The following is a 14,816-nucleotide window of genomic DNA, read 5'->3' on the forward strand; positions in this document are numbered from 1 at the left end:
CCTTGCACTATGTAGAGAAATATTTGCAAATGATAGCTAGGGGGCAGGGCTGAGAACTCAGGCCAATTTCCTATAATGTCATTTCTGTGCCTTTGATAAAGAGGAAGATAAAGGTAGGGAAACTGCGGCAGTGAAAGACATGAGGAAGGTCCAAATGGAAGAGAAAGACCTCAATTTAACTTTGCCATCTCCTATCACCTTCAACAGCTAGCTTTTCTGCAGATGGGCTCATTCAGATTCATGTTAAGTTTTTTGGTCTGGCCTGTTAAAAGTTGGCCCCACCCTTTCAAGGTGCTGCAACGAGTGTTATTTGGGGAACTACCCTGCGTACATAATTGACCCTGACCCAGGAAAATGGGTCGGGGTCACAGCGGGCAGGAGTCCTCTTTGGCTAAAATTCCACCCAGTGGGAAAGTCCAGGCCTGATTCAAGCTCACATGTTAATCAAGGTGACTTGAGCGAGGGACCAGAGGGTGGCCAATACCTCGCAAGGAGTTAATGGGGTAGATTTTCAACTTACCAATCAGTTTTGGGCATTGCGATGCAACCATCCATTCTAGAAATCAAAGAGATAATGGGAGGTTTCTATAACAGGCAACTGATCCTCAATGCCAGTACTATGCCTGGTTAAAAACTGACCCCAGGAGAGAAGGGATGGCATAAGAATTGGCAAGAAAGGTGAATGAACACAAACACAATAAAAGGGATTGGGATTTAAATATAACAATGCTGCTGTAAAATGAAAAGGCTAGAAAGTCCGTTTTCACCTGTCACTGTCGTGCCCACACTGCCAGCTGTTCCAACTATGTACTCAAGAGCACATTGGCAACTTGTAGTCTTTCCCGCGCCACTCCATCCCAGGGGGATGATACTCTGGTCTTTTCGGTGGATCAGCATGTTCCAGTAGGCTCTTTGTGCCACAGCAAATATATGGGGTGGCATTCCATCCTTCTTACCCTTGAACAGCTAGATGCACAAAGAAAGCGAAAGATAAACAGGTGACCCCTTAAAACAGTGCACTGCATATGTTACAAATCATCATGAATCCGAGGTGAAAATATGGCAAATATTTGCCAAACCCACGCACCTCAGAACCAACTCATAATGTCTTTTCATTCACTATCATGCCAATGTGTCAGATTCAGTTCAGTGATAGCACTCTCCATTCAAGCATCACACCACAGACCTGAGCATATAATCTAAGCTAACACGTTGATGCACTACTGAGGGAGTACTGCACTGTCAGAGGTGCTGTCTTTTGGACCAAATATTAAACCAAGACCCTTCCGCCCTTTCAGGTGGATGTAAAAGATCCCACAGCACTATTTGAAGAAGGCCGAAGGAAGTTCCCCGGTTTCCTGATCAAAATTTATCCCTTAACCAACACGACTAAAACAGATAATCTAGTAATTATCTTACCGCTGTTTGCAATTAGCTGCAGCATTTCCCTACATTACAACATTGAAAATGGTCACTTGGGTAAAACAACAGAACATTATTGTCAGATTTTTGGGTTTTGCATTACATATTTTTCTCAGATTAGCATCAGGGACCATTGCAATATGTGAAGCCTCACTGTCTACAGCCCAAGGAGTGTGCCTCTGCCTGCCTAATAGCCAGGTAAATATAAACACAAGAAATGCTGGAGATACTCAGCAGGTCTGGTAGCATCTGTGGAGAGGGAAGCAGAGTTAATGTTTCAGGTCAGTGACCCTTCATCAGAACTAACAAATATTAGAAATGTAAAAGGTTTTAAGCAAGTAAAGCGGAGGTGGGGCAAGAAATAACAAAGGAGAAGGTGTAGATAGGACATGGTCACAGAGAATAACCGACCAGAAGGTCATGGAGCAAAGGCAAACAATATGTTAATGGTGTGTTGAAAGGCAAAGCATTAGTACAGATAGGGTGTTAATGGACTGAAAACTGAACAGCCACAAGCACAAACATGGAAAAAACAGTGGGTAAGCAAACTGAACAAACTAAGATAAAATAAAATAAACACAAATATAACAAAAGAAAAAATAACTAAAAATAAAGGTAAAATGGGGGGCCCATCATGCTCTGAAATTATTGAACTCAATGTTCAGTCCGGCAGGCTGTAGTGTGCCTAATCGGTAGATGAGATGCTGTTCCTCGAGCTTGCGTTGATGTTCACTGGAACACTGCAGCAATCACAGGACAGAGATGTGAGCAGGAGAGCAGGGGGGAGTGTTGAAATGGTAAGCAACCGGAAGCTCAGGGTCATGCTTTCGGACTGAGCGGTCACCCAGTCTGCGTTTGGTCTCGCCAATGTGGAGGAGACCATATTGTGAGCAGCGAATACAGTATACTACGTTGAAAGAAGTACAAGTAAATCGTTGCTTCACCTGAAAGGAGAGTTTGGGGCCTGGGATAGTGAGGAGAGAGGAGGTAAATGGGCAGGTATTACACCTCCTGCGATTGCAGGGGAAGGTGCCCTGGGAAGGGGACAAGGTGGTGGGGGTAATGGAGGAGTGGACCAGGGTGTCGCAGAGGGAACGATCCCTTCGGAATGCTGACAGGGGAAGGGAGGGGAAGATGCATTTGGTATGGCATCACACTGGAGGTGGCGGAAATGGTAGAGGATGATCCTTTGGATATGGAGGCTGATGGGGTGGAAAGTGAGTACGAGGGGAACCCTGTCGCTGTTCTGGGAGGGAGGGGAAGGGGTGAGGGTAGAGGTGCGGGAAATGGGCCAGACACGGTTGAGGGCCCTGTCAACCACAGTGGGGGAGTGGGGGGGGAATCCTCAGTTGAAGAAAAAGAAAGACATATCAGAAGCGCTGTCATGAAAGGTAGCTCGAGGAACAGCATCTCATTCACCGATTAGGCACACTACAGCCTGTCAGACTGAACATTGACTTCAATAATTTCAGAGCATGACAGGCCTCCCATTTTACTTTTATTTTTAGTTATTTTTTCTTTTTTCTTTTTTTATATTTGTGTTTAATTTGTTTTATTTTAGTTTGTTCAGTTTGCCTACCCACTGTTTTTTTTTTCATGTTTGTGCTTGTGGCTGTTCAGTTTTCAATCCATTAACACCCTATCTGTACTAATGCTTTGTCTTTCAACACACCATTAACATATAGTTTGCCTTTGCTCCATGACCTTCTGGTCAGTTATTCTCTGTGACCTTGTCCTATCTACACCTTCGTCTTTGTTATCTCTTGACCCACCCTTGCTTTACTTGCTTAAAACCTTGCACATTTCTAATATCTGCTAGTTCTGATGAAGGGTCACAGACCTGAAACGCTAACTCTGCTTCTCTCTCCACAGATGCTGCCAAACCTGCTGAGTATTTCCACCATTTCATGTTTTTATTTCAGATTTCCAGCATCAGCAGTATTTTGCTTTTATTATAGCCAGGTAAATATAGTGTACTCAGCAACCAAAGAGCCTAGTCATTGTGTTTGGGCTTATCATGCCAGAATTTCTCCCAGGGCAGGTCCTCCACTCATCACCTTTACCCCGGCATGATCCCAACCTATTTCCCTGGGTCAGCATCCATTATAGATGCAGGGCGGGTTTCCAGTATACCTGCCACACTGGCAACCACTGACAGAGAGCAAACCTCAGTGTTGCTACAGTGTCAAAAAGAGCAGGATCACCATAAAGCGTACAAAAAGCATTCTTGAGATATTTTCCTTGAGCATTTTAAAAGGAAGGGCTCATACGCAACAGCAGCCTCCTGTGGAATAGATGTGATGGCGGCAGAGAGAGAGTGAGCCGCCCATTACTAGCACATCTCCTTCCATTGGCAATTAGCAAGCTTACAGCAAGAAGCCCCCCTTCATGCACCGCAAGCAGATGGTTGTCAAGGGTCTTCTCGATGGGGGCGTTAAGGGAATTTCTGACAACATTCTGAGGTAGGGTTTTGAAAATCGGCCTCACTACCAGTAAGAAACTCCTTCATGAACAATAATGTTTTCATTTTTGGCACAGCTACATTTTAGCAGACTTAACTGTGAATCCCAGGATCTCAAGTAGAGCGGAGAAATTTGAGAGAAAAAAAACCTGCAAGCCAACTCCCATTTTTAAGCGCAATGTTGTGAATTATTTTCTATCAAGTCTTTGCGACACCATCTTGCCAAAAATTTCTACAGGAACTTTTCATTTTCCAAACAATAAAAGACTTATCCAAATTTTTTTTCCCTGTTAAGACATTTCTCCTTTGATCAGTTTCGAAAGAAATAAATGACTCTTGTGATCTCTCTCTCCAATTCCATTCAATATCAATTACCTTTCCTGAGCAGTTGGAAATGACGCTTGATGGTTTGACAATGATGAGATTCGGGCCTGCCCTAGTGTGAATAAGCTGGGATCCATAGCGATGCTGAAGTACATGCAGGATGCTGGACTCGTTCAGTTTGATGAGCTGTGCAAGGTCCTCCGTGTAATCTAGCTTGGGGGGGTTAGCCTGCAGCAGAGACAACAAAAAAAAGGCTTGGTTTACTTATGAAGTCACATACATCAGCAGCATTAAATCTCCTGAAATAAAAGCAACTAGAGTCAGCAACTTCAAGGCAAACACCTGCATAAATTAGGTGGAACCAACAGTTCACAAGTCACGTTTATCATGATCACTTCATGATTGTCGATGGTCATTGTATCTCACTGCTGCTGTAGTATTTCCTCCTTACAAAACCGTATGCTTATCTCAGCTACTCGTTAACAACATTATCATTCTTGCTTTCCATCTCCGGAATGTTTCAACCCAAGTTGATTCAGTGAGATCCAACATCTCCATGCAACCCTTCGGAGAAGTGTCAGTCTTCTTTAGTACAGCCCACTACAGTTGGCATGCCTCCCTCTCCCCTCAACTTAAAGTTGGTTGCCTGCCTACCCAGAAGTGATAGCCCTTGAGATGACGAATACAAGGAATGAAGTTTAGGATGAACCAATATGATAGCACTGCACCAGTCTGGTTGTCATAACTTCACAAGATAGAGCTCACACCTGCAGACTGTCACTGCGCAAACAGCATTTATCATTTGAAGGTCAGATCCTTGAGAGTTTTGGGCCATTGGTTACACAGGCAGGGAAGGCTGCCCCTGAGACCCCAATGTAGCATCTGGAGGGTCCTGCCTGCATGGCACCTCTCCCCCCACCCCCCCATCCCCGATTTTAATTTTATTTTATTTAGAGTTACAGCACTGAAACAGGCCCTTCGGCCCACCAAGTCTGTGCCGACCAAGAACCACCCATTTATACTAACCCTACAGTAAAACCATATTCCCTACCACCTACCTACACTAGGGGCAATGTACAATGGCCAATTTACCTATCACCTGCAAGTCTTTGGCAGTGGGAGGAAACCGAAGCACCCGGCGGAAACCCACACGGTCACAGGGAGAACTTGCAAACTCCGCACAGGCAGTACCCAGAATTGAACCCGGGTCCCTGGGGCTGTGATGCTAACCACTGCGCCACTGTGCTGCCCTCTTTGTACTTACTTCTCCGAGGGCACCTCCATGTTGAAGGGGTCTCTTGACCCCTGACCTGTCTCAGCAGGTGGGGTTGCCCAGGCTCTAGAACTTTCGGCCCTCTGATTGGCCCCACAGCAACGTGTGCCTGCCTGCTGTCCTCAATTGGACGGTGAGCCCGGAGGCAGCCAATTAGGAGGCTGCCACCAGTAAAATTGCTGAGCTGGTCCTGCTGCTGGCAAGCGCAGTCTCTGGAGCCCCATTTCATCCTGACGTCAGGGTGCCGAAGCCTGTGGTAAAATCCTGCCCAATGCGTCTAGACTGGTGTGAAGTACAATGCATAATATGAATATATCGGGCTAAAATTTGGTGTGCCCCATTTTTTGGGCAGGTGGGTCATGCTGCCTCCTGTGTTTAATGATGATTGCGTGCAGCCCAGCACAACCCAAAATGCTGGCTGGCTGCACACACAAGAGAGGGCATTAGAACGTGTGAAACTAGTATGTCTTCCAGTTAGCCTCCAGCACTTAAAGGCAGTCTGTTCCTCTTTAAGGGAAGTTGTACTGGAGAACTGAACGTTTGAAAAAAATCCCAATTGAAGATAGAAGGTGAAGAAAAATGGAGCACCGGCCCAGGGAGAGGCATTCAAGATTCACTGATGCCTCGCTAGAGGTACTTGTCACTGAGCTGGACTCAAGGAAAGCAACCATGTTTCTGTGGGGAGCTCTCACACCAGAGGGAGTAGGAGGTGGCTGGGATGGGTGCCCAGTGTTTGGTTCTGAGAACCTGGCAGCAGTGCTGGAAGACCTGTAATGTGTGCTCAAGATCAGTGAATGCATCTTCATATCACCTCTCATACGCACCGTACCACCATCCTCTCAAGTTGCTCAGTGCCCCACACCCCCACCGTTCACCCAGCAGCACTCACTAGCTCTCAGGCCTCAGGCCTAACATTCACCTACTCCATCCCACCCATACACACCTTCCAATGCTGCCAGCTTCACACATACCTTTGATGCCTCCACATACCTCCAACTATTCATCCATGGCAGGAACATCACCCAAACAAATGCCACACAATCACCGACATCTTGTCCTCCCTCTTGCAGGAGAAGGTTGTACCTAAAAGGAAGGAGAACCAGAGAACCAGCTGGGGAGCCAGCTCCGAGACCGATGGAGGAGATGGTGCTCAGAATCATGGGGCCTGCCGCAACAGAGCCTGTGGCCTCTGCCGTCGCTGAGGCCATTGAGGGTGATGGTAAGTTACTACCTCATGCCCTTGTCAACTCCCTTCTTACCCTCATCCTGAGATGTGGCGTGAAGTGAAAGCTGCTGAAGTGGTGACCATGGACTCTCCTGCTTTCCTCACCATTCCCTCACCCCCAACCTTCCCCTTCTGCTTTCAGATACCCAAGTGCTTCCACCTGGACACCTGCAGCACACACAAGCGAAAGAGGAAGAGCAACCCCAGTGATGAAGAAGCACCATCACGTAAATCTAACAATCAGTACTGGCACTGCACGAACTTTAGAGGCCAGTGTAGAGTCGGGATCTGCATGTAGTGAGTCCCCGGACATGAGTGGGCTGCAGCCAGGCCAGGTGGAAAGGACAGTGCATGTGCCAGCTCCCCAGAAGGCAAGGTCACAGATGAGTTCTGTTACAGGGAACTGAGATAATGACTTTGATGGGGGCAGCATATTGGAGAATGCTGATGAGCATGCACAATGAGAGGCTTGGTGCATTGGCAGTGCTGCCAGACAGCTTCTTGTCACTGTCAAGGAACATGGAAGAGCCTGGCTCCAGTATGGCAGAGAGCATCATGGAAAGCTTGGAGCCCAGCCTTTCCAGCGTGGAAGTGGTGGCCAACAGTGGCGCAATGGTTAGCACTGCAGCCTCACAGCTCCAGGGACCCGGGTTCGATTCTGGATACTGCCTGTGCGGAGTTTGCAAGTTCTCCCTGTGACCGTGTGGGTTTTCGCCGGGTGCTCCGGTTTCCTCCCACAGCCAAAGACTTGCAGGTGATAGGTAAATTGGCCATTGTAAATTGCCCCTAGTATAGGCAGGTGGTAGGGAATATGGGATTACTGTAGGGTTAGTATAAATGGGTGGTTGTTGGTCGGCACAGACTCGGTGGGCCGAAGGGCCTGTTTCAGTGCTGTATCTCTAAATAAATAAACTCCATGAGAGCACTAGCAGACCCAAATGTGAAGCAGCCTCTGGGGCCCGTTGTCTCAGCTTTCACTACAGCACAGGCAGAAACCACCCAATGTCTCAATACTGCAGTGGATGCACAGACAGAGGTCATCAGATCCATGCTTGCTGCCATGCAAGCCCAGCTTTGTGCCATGCAGGCTCAGAGTGCTGCTATCAATGCTGCGGATGACAGTGCTCAAAGGGGCGTGCAGGCTCTGATGGACATCCAGCAGCCTATCCTCCAACAGATTACCAGGCTTGCGGAGGTGCTGCACTGTGGGAGTGGCAGTGCCACCATGGAAACTGAACCTGCTGTCCTCTCTTAGCATTCGTGCTTCCACCACTGCCACTCTGCCAGTGCTTTTGCTGCTGCCATTTAGCCAGACAACCCAAACTGCTGCCACCCATATCGAGGTGCTGTTGTCCAAATTCAGGCTCTCAAGGCCCCAGCTGCTTGTGGGCATCCTGCAAGGCCCTCTGCAGTCGCCCCCAGTGAACATCAGCGGCCTTACACCAACCTATGTCTATGTCTAACCTACTGAAGTCACTCAGGTAGTACTACATAGGAGCACCAGGCCAAGCAAAGGCAAGACAGGCATAAGGGAATGCACAGGGTGAGTAGTTCATTGTTATTTGTATAATTGGATACATTGTTGGATAAAGATGTCATGTAAAGGTTTCTGTAATTGGCTTTATTGTTGGATGGTGGCCAAGGGGAATCTGTGATGGGGCATCTCAGATGGATGTCATGGTGGGAAATGGTGGGAAGTTGTCTCACAGAAAACAGGACCTGATCATTTGCTGTCTAACAGCCCGTCCAGTTACAAGAGGTCCAGGATGCCTCCTCCCTGTCTCATGATCCTCCTCCTCCCTCTTCACAGAGCTTCCCCTCTCTGCAGTACTTGGTCATGTTGCAAACCAAGGGGCAATCGCAGCACAGCCCCGAGTCAGGTATTCCTCAGCCCTCCCTGACTGTAAGCACCAGCTCTCAGAAACCAAATCCAAGCAGCACAACCAATATCAATTTTGTGCCCATAATCTGTATGCTTTGCCCATGTATAACGATATATGTAGCCAATATACAGTAAGGTTCTAGCAAGGTCAAGACTAAGGTAGAGATTATCCAAAGGTGCACAGTGACATTTAAACAGTTATTTAAAGAATCACTCTCCATGTCATGTTTGTTGGAGTGAACTGTTTTGGCATGAATTGACATAACATCAGTTTACCAAAATGTCGAGGGAATCTTCCCCTTCCACCGGTCTGGACCTGAGACACCAGGTAGTTTCCAGGTTCAGTTCTTGATCTCTGCTGAGTTCACTGATTGGAGTCAGGGGAGTACTAAATGTCCCATGGTGATAAGAGCATGGGCGATATCATCTCAAGTTCCTATACCTGATTGTTTCCCAATAAACCCTGTGAAAAACTGCTCAGGTCTCGACATCTTGTGAGGACAGATCTAGGTTCAGCTGTGAAGACCACAATGTTCAATAACTTGTTGACACTCGCTAGCCATGCTCACACATGAAGGGGTAAACTTTATGCTCACGCTGGGGGTCCCGACAACGGGCTGGAAAACCAGGGACGACCCCGCCTTGGAGGTTTGCGGAACCCCCAGTTGCATTTCGCAGGGGTCAGGCAACTAGCTAATTGCCGTCAGGGCTGCTTTTGCTTTAAAGAATGGCCAATCGGAGGGATGGTAGCTCAGCAGTCTCAGCAGTGCCACCGGGAGCAGTGGCCACTGTTGGGACTGCACCAGGAAGAAGAGTATGCCAACAATGGACACCGTTCTCCCAACCAGTTACATGGGATCTTGGGGTGCCGGGGCCAGTCAAGCAGGCCCCAAGCAGGAATGTGGGTTGGTGAGGGAAGGGGAGGTTGCTGCGGGGCAGCCATTGCTGCTGGGGGCCCTTCTGTGGGCCAAAGAGTGCTCAAGGATGAAGGAGCCCCTCACAAGGCCATAGGGAGGCCGCCAGGGTTCACCAACCAGACTCTCCACGTGGTGGACCCCACCCGCCACTGGTAAAATGCCAGCCACAGTGGGAAGAGGCTCTTAATTTGCCACTTAAGTGGCTGAATTGGACTCTGGACAGGAAAGCCATCATCCATCTTCCCCACCACTGGTAAAATGGCATCATGGCAGGAAAACAATGAGCACTTCACCACCCACCTTCCCTCACCATTTTACAAGCCCCCCACCCCCACTCACCCCAGCCTTCCAGCCCATTCCCACAGGGCTGGTAGAATCCAGCTCAAAGAATCAGCATTGGCTGACATATCAGAGCACAGCCAGATGTATGAGCCGGACCTCAGCCAAAGGCAGTTGCCTTCAAGAGTGAAGGAGAGAAAACTGGAGCGAATGATTCAAAACAAAATTAAATAAAGAGAACAGCTGGAGTTGAAGAGTACTCACTTTATGAATGAGATCTTCGTCTGTGTCCACGATCCTGTTGTCACTTTCAATACGGATTCGGACTTGACCTTCGGGAAGCTCTGGTGTACCGACATCCGGTTTGAGCACTGTGGCTGATGACAGGAGAAATTTGCGGGAGGGGTGGGGAAGAAAAATAAATCAATGCTTACTGTTGAGGTCAAGCCAAGGTATCATGGCGCAGGAGCTGTATGGGGATACTTCTAGTGTACATCAATTGAGTACCATTTCATTTTTAGAAAGAAAGACATACCTGGATTTATATAACACCTTTGCCAATCTCAGACCAGATAATCTGCTTTAGATATGTTGATTGAGGGATAAATAGTGGCCAGGACACCAGGGAGAACTCCCCTGCTCTTAGTTTAGTTTAGTGATACAGCACTGAAACAGGCCTTTCGGCCCACCGAGTCTGTGCCGACCATCAACCACCCACTTACACTAACCCTACACTAATTCCATATTCCTACCACATCCCCACCTGCCCCTGTATTTCCCTACCACCTACCTATACTAGGGGCAATTTACAATGGCCAATTAACCTATCAACCTGCAAGTCTTTGGCATGTGGGAGGAAACCGGAGCACCCGGAGGAAACCCACGCAGACACAGGGAGAACTTGCAAACTCCACACAGGCAGTACCCAGAATTGAACCTGGGTCGCTGGAGCTGTGAGGCTGCGGTGCTAACCACTGCACCACTGTGCCGCCCCTACTTAATAGTGCCTGGGGATCTTTTACATCCACCTGAGAGGGAAGACGGGGCTTCGGTTTAAAGTCTCATCCGAAAGACAGCACCTTCAACAGTGCAGCACTCCCTCAGTATATCACTGGGGTATCAGCCTAGCTTTTGTGCTCAAGTTTCCGGAATGAAACGTGAATCTACAGACTTCTGACTCAGAGGCAAGAGTGTTACTAACTGAGCCATGGCTGACATTGTCAAGAAGGAAAAGGCTGCATGGACTGGATCAGCTGAAACCTGTTCCAAAATTATTTGAGAACATTATCATAACAGAGTTGGGATTGATACTTGCTGAGAATGATGCAACGCAGGTGAAGCCAAAATATACTTCCAGTTCTCATTAACCAAGGAAAAGAAAACTGAGCACTCATATATCTGTGGAGTTTTACCCTAGAGCATCTGAATGTCCTTATATTTTAACGTTAGCATAGAGTTGACAGATTTATTGGTTCCCTCTTAACAGAGGAAATTAAACTATTGATGTTGGGTGGCAGATGGGGAAGAAGCTTGAGAGCATTTTAATTGGGAGGAGGAGATTGAAAATGAACTTTTGGACTGCCTTTGGCTTTTTACACTTCTCTGTGCATGATTCAGTACGAGACAGTTTCCCCTGAGCCTCAATCCTTTTGCCCAAGTGTGTTTGAGATGACTTCACACCAAATTACACCACAACATTTTAATCAATGGGAGGTCAAAACCAGCTTACAACAGAAACTTAGGCCAGAATTGTACGGCCCACTCCAAACAGCAGGTAGGTGGAGGCGGGGACGTAAAATGGAGCCGGAGGCTTGGGAGGCCCGTCCCGACCCGGTCCTGCCTCTGCAACCACTTCACGCAGGGTGCTGGTGGCGAAAACCTGCCCGCCCACCCCAGGTCAATCAAGGCCCTTAAGTGGCTACTTAACAGCCACTCAAGGTCCTCCGCCTGCTGCCATGGGGATTTTACCCGTGTCAGGCGGGTAGACCAGGCCCGAGAAAAACTACCTGTTAAAAGCAGGCTGCTCTCTGACGGCGTGGGGGTGGGGGGGATCGGGCACCCTGTTCCCACTGGAGGGCCGCCCCCGCTGCTCCAACCACCCCAACACCCAACCCATTCTCCCGTCCCCCCAAGCCAGCACCCTTGCCTCTCCGGGGCCCGACCGATCACAACCGGCAGGGCAACAAAAACTTACCTTGGTTCCAGGCTCCCCGACATCTTCATCTTTGAGCCAGGCTGCAGTCCCAGCAATGGCCACCGCTTCCAGTGGTTGGCCGGCAGCTCTATTAGGTGGGACTTCTTGCCTCAAGTGGGTAGAAGTCCCGCCTCAGAACAATAAAAGGCCAGGGACCCACAAAATGCAGGTCAGATCCCCAGGCCAGGCGGAAGTGGATTCACCACCGACTTTTCAGTCAGTGGACCGCTGTCGTCCGTCAAGGGTAAAATCCCAGCCTGAGTCTCATATCTGGTCTACAACTGGCAGACTATTGAAAACCATTAAAATAAAAACTTGCCTTGTGAGTGAATGAACACATATATGAATGTCAGTATGTGTATACAACAGAAACAATGGTTTTACAAATCCTGTTAACGTTCACGGAGAGAAAATAAGATCCTACAAAGTCAAAGTAGTTATTTTTCTGTGCATCTCCAGAAATGAATTGATTTGTAAATGAGTTTTGGGTAGGATTTGGCAAATATCATTGGGATTGACAGGTGTGCCCCTATTTGCTGAAAGTTCTTATTAGCCAACCTCAAATGTTTTTGGTAAGACATTTCAATACTTCCTCCCCTTCCCTTTCAGTAACACCACACATCATTCCTAACTGAGAGTATTATCTAGCAACGCTACTTCCAGTCCTCTGCATCTACTGTAAATAAAGAACTTGTATTTATATAACATTTGTTTAAAGTGCAATATATTTTTGATGGCCTTGGTTGAGGGAAGAATGTTGGCCAGGACACCAGGAGAACTCTCAGTTCTTCTTTGAACCACTGCCATGGGATGTTTAGCAGACAAATGTTTAACATCTCATCTAAAGGAACTGAGGATGCAAGGTCAACAGCGGGGCATGACCTGTAGTCTTCTTCCTTCAGGTCGACATACTAATGTTCAGGTCCCTGCTGTTTTTAGGCAATTGTTCATTAAGATTTCAATATTTGATTTATTAGAAGCAAAATTAGCTACTCGTGCTTTTAGGAATTTGATTTGGACTTTGTTAGGACATCTACAAATTAAGAATATAAAGTATAATTACCTAAAGTAAATCCTTCTTTATTAACATACCAGACCCGGTCAGTCTCATACCAAACATCATCTCTCACCTAAAAACAAAGGAAATAAATTGAAGCTCAAGTGATGTACATTTACTGCAGTAATACAGACCATGTTCAGTAGAGAAGGTTTGTGCAAAAGTTGAATATATTGAGCTCAATTTTGATTTCTTTTTATGTAACCCTTATATCGCCACAAAAGGCGAGAGAAAGAAAAATTGAAAGCTTTCCCATTTAAAAAACTGTACCAGACACTAGAAACAATTGGATTGTTTGTAAATCAGTCCAAAATCCTTTGACCATGAAAGCTGGCTCAATGTACACAGCTTACTTCGTTAAGAAATTGATATGTAAAAGGACAGTCAAATCCAAAAGGGGATATTAGGGGATATTGTGTTCGCTCTTGGGAAAACTGAAATTAGATCACTTGCCTTTCCATCAGCCAAGTCTGAAAACCATTCAGTGCATTCTGGGTTTAAGGTTCCACATTCCGATTACTGTGAATAGAAAAGTTTAACATCCTGAATTGGACAATGGGTAACGCTGTAGACAGAAATTACCTTCTCTAAATCCACTTGTTCCCCTCGACTTTCCTCAGTCTCTTGCTTTGCTTCATGACTGATGAGATTTTCTTGTGTGTTTTCTGCTTTATTCTCCCCTGCTGGGCCCTCAGGTACTTGACAACTGGGCTCTTGCCCGTCTTGTGTAACCTTCCCCACATCCAATTGAGATTTCCAATCTTCCAGTGAAAACTCTTCATTTCTGCTGGGCTGCTGAGCACTGAGATTGGTTTCTATAGCAACTGGGCCTTGACTGGTTTGGAATGAAATGTGTTGCTGAGGACTGCCCATGTTTTCCAGTTCCGCAGTGCATTTTCCTGCTGATGGTGCCCTCACTTGGGTTGTGTGTCGTTTCCTAAATACTTTCGCTTGTTTGCATTCGGCCTTTGCTTCTGGTGGTGGTGTAGATTGACCCTCAGGCCCATCGCCATGGTGTCCATTTACTAATAACTGAGGTCGTCTGTCCATTGCTTCATCTACTGGCTGGCTTTCATTCTGAGTTAAATGTAAAAAATATTGAACCACACTACCACCCAATTTAGCTGGTCGCTGTAATGGGAGATAGGTGAAGGGTTCAGGTTAACAGGGATGAAAGGGATGGGATGAAAGCATCTTCTTAATCTACGGCACGCACAGAGGATCATACAAGATTATCAAGGCTGGAAAAATCAAAACACATTAAGCATGCAACAATCCAATCAAACGTTGTTCAACATAAAAAAAAGTTATTAACCCCAAAACATTTTTGTCTAATTTTAGCACAATTTTAATTAGCTATGGTACTGCCCCTTTAGCTCAGGCATGGGATGGGATCAAAATCAGTGCTAGATGTTACAGTGAGTCAATCACATCCTGTCACGATACAACACATAAACATAACAGTCCGTATGTAGCGCCTTTGACGTAGTAAAACATCCTTAGACATTTCACAGAGCGTTATCAAACAAGAGAGAGGGGTAGAGAGATAAAGAGATTTCGGAAGGGAAGTCCAGGCATTAGGGCCTAGGCGGCTGAAGGCACAGCCACCAATGATAGAGTGATGAAAGTCAGGGCTGCTCAAGGGACCAGAATTGGATGAACACAGGGGTCTCAGAGGGTTCTAGGCCTGGAGGAGGTTACAGAGATAGCAGCGGAGATAGAGCAGATTGCAGAATGGGCAGTAATGCTCAGCTACAGTGTCCTTATCCCACACAAATCTGA

At 47.0% G+C, this 14,816-nt stretch overlaps 1 protein-coding gene across 1 annotated transcript in view; it reads right to left on the bottom strand.

Moving 5' to 3' along the window:
• The window catches only part of LOC137382964 (unconventional myosin-XVIIIb-like), a 265,768-nt gene extending 251,684 nt beyond the window's left edge, over positions 1-14,084 (bottom strand). The window contains exons 1-5 of the mRNA XM_068055546.1: positions 13,617-14,084; positions 13,041-13,107; positions 10,048-10,160; positions 4,259-4,435; positions 768-966 (exon numbers count right to left, since the gene is read on the bottom strand). Coding sequence (XP_067911647.1) covers positions 768-966; positions 4,259-4,435; positions 10,048-10,160; positions 13,041-13,107; positions 13,617-14,084 — 1,024 coding nt within the window. The remainder of the gene's footprint in view (positions 1-767; positions 967-4,258; positions 4,436-10,047; positions 10,161-13,040; positions 13,108-13,616) is intronic.
• Positions 14,085-14,816: the final 732 nt, after the last annotated feature.

Source organism: Heterodontus francisci, chromosome 23, assembly GCF_036365525.1.
Source record: "Heterodontus francisci isolate sHetFra1 chromosome 23, sHetFra1.hap1, whole genome shotgun sequence".
NCBI lineage: Eukaryota > Metazoa > Chordata > Chondrichthyes > Heterodontiformes > Heterodontidae > Heterodontus > Heterodontus francisci.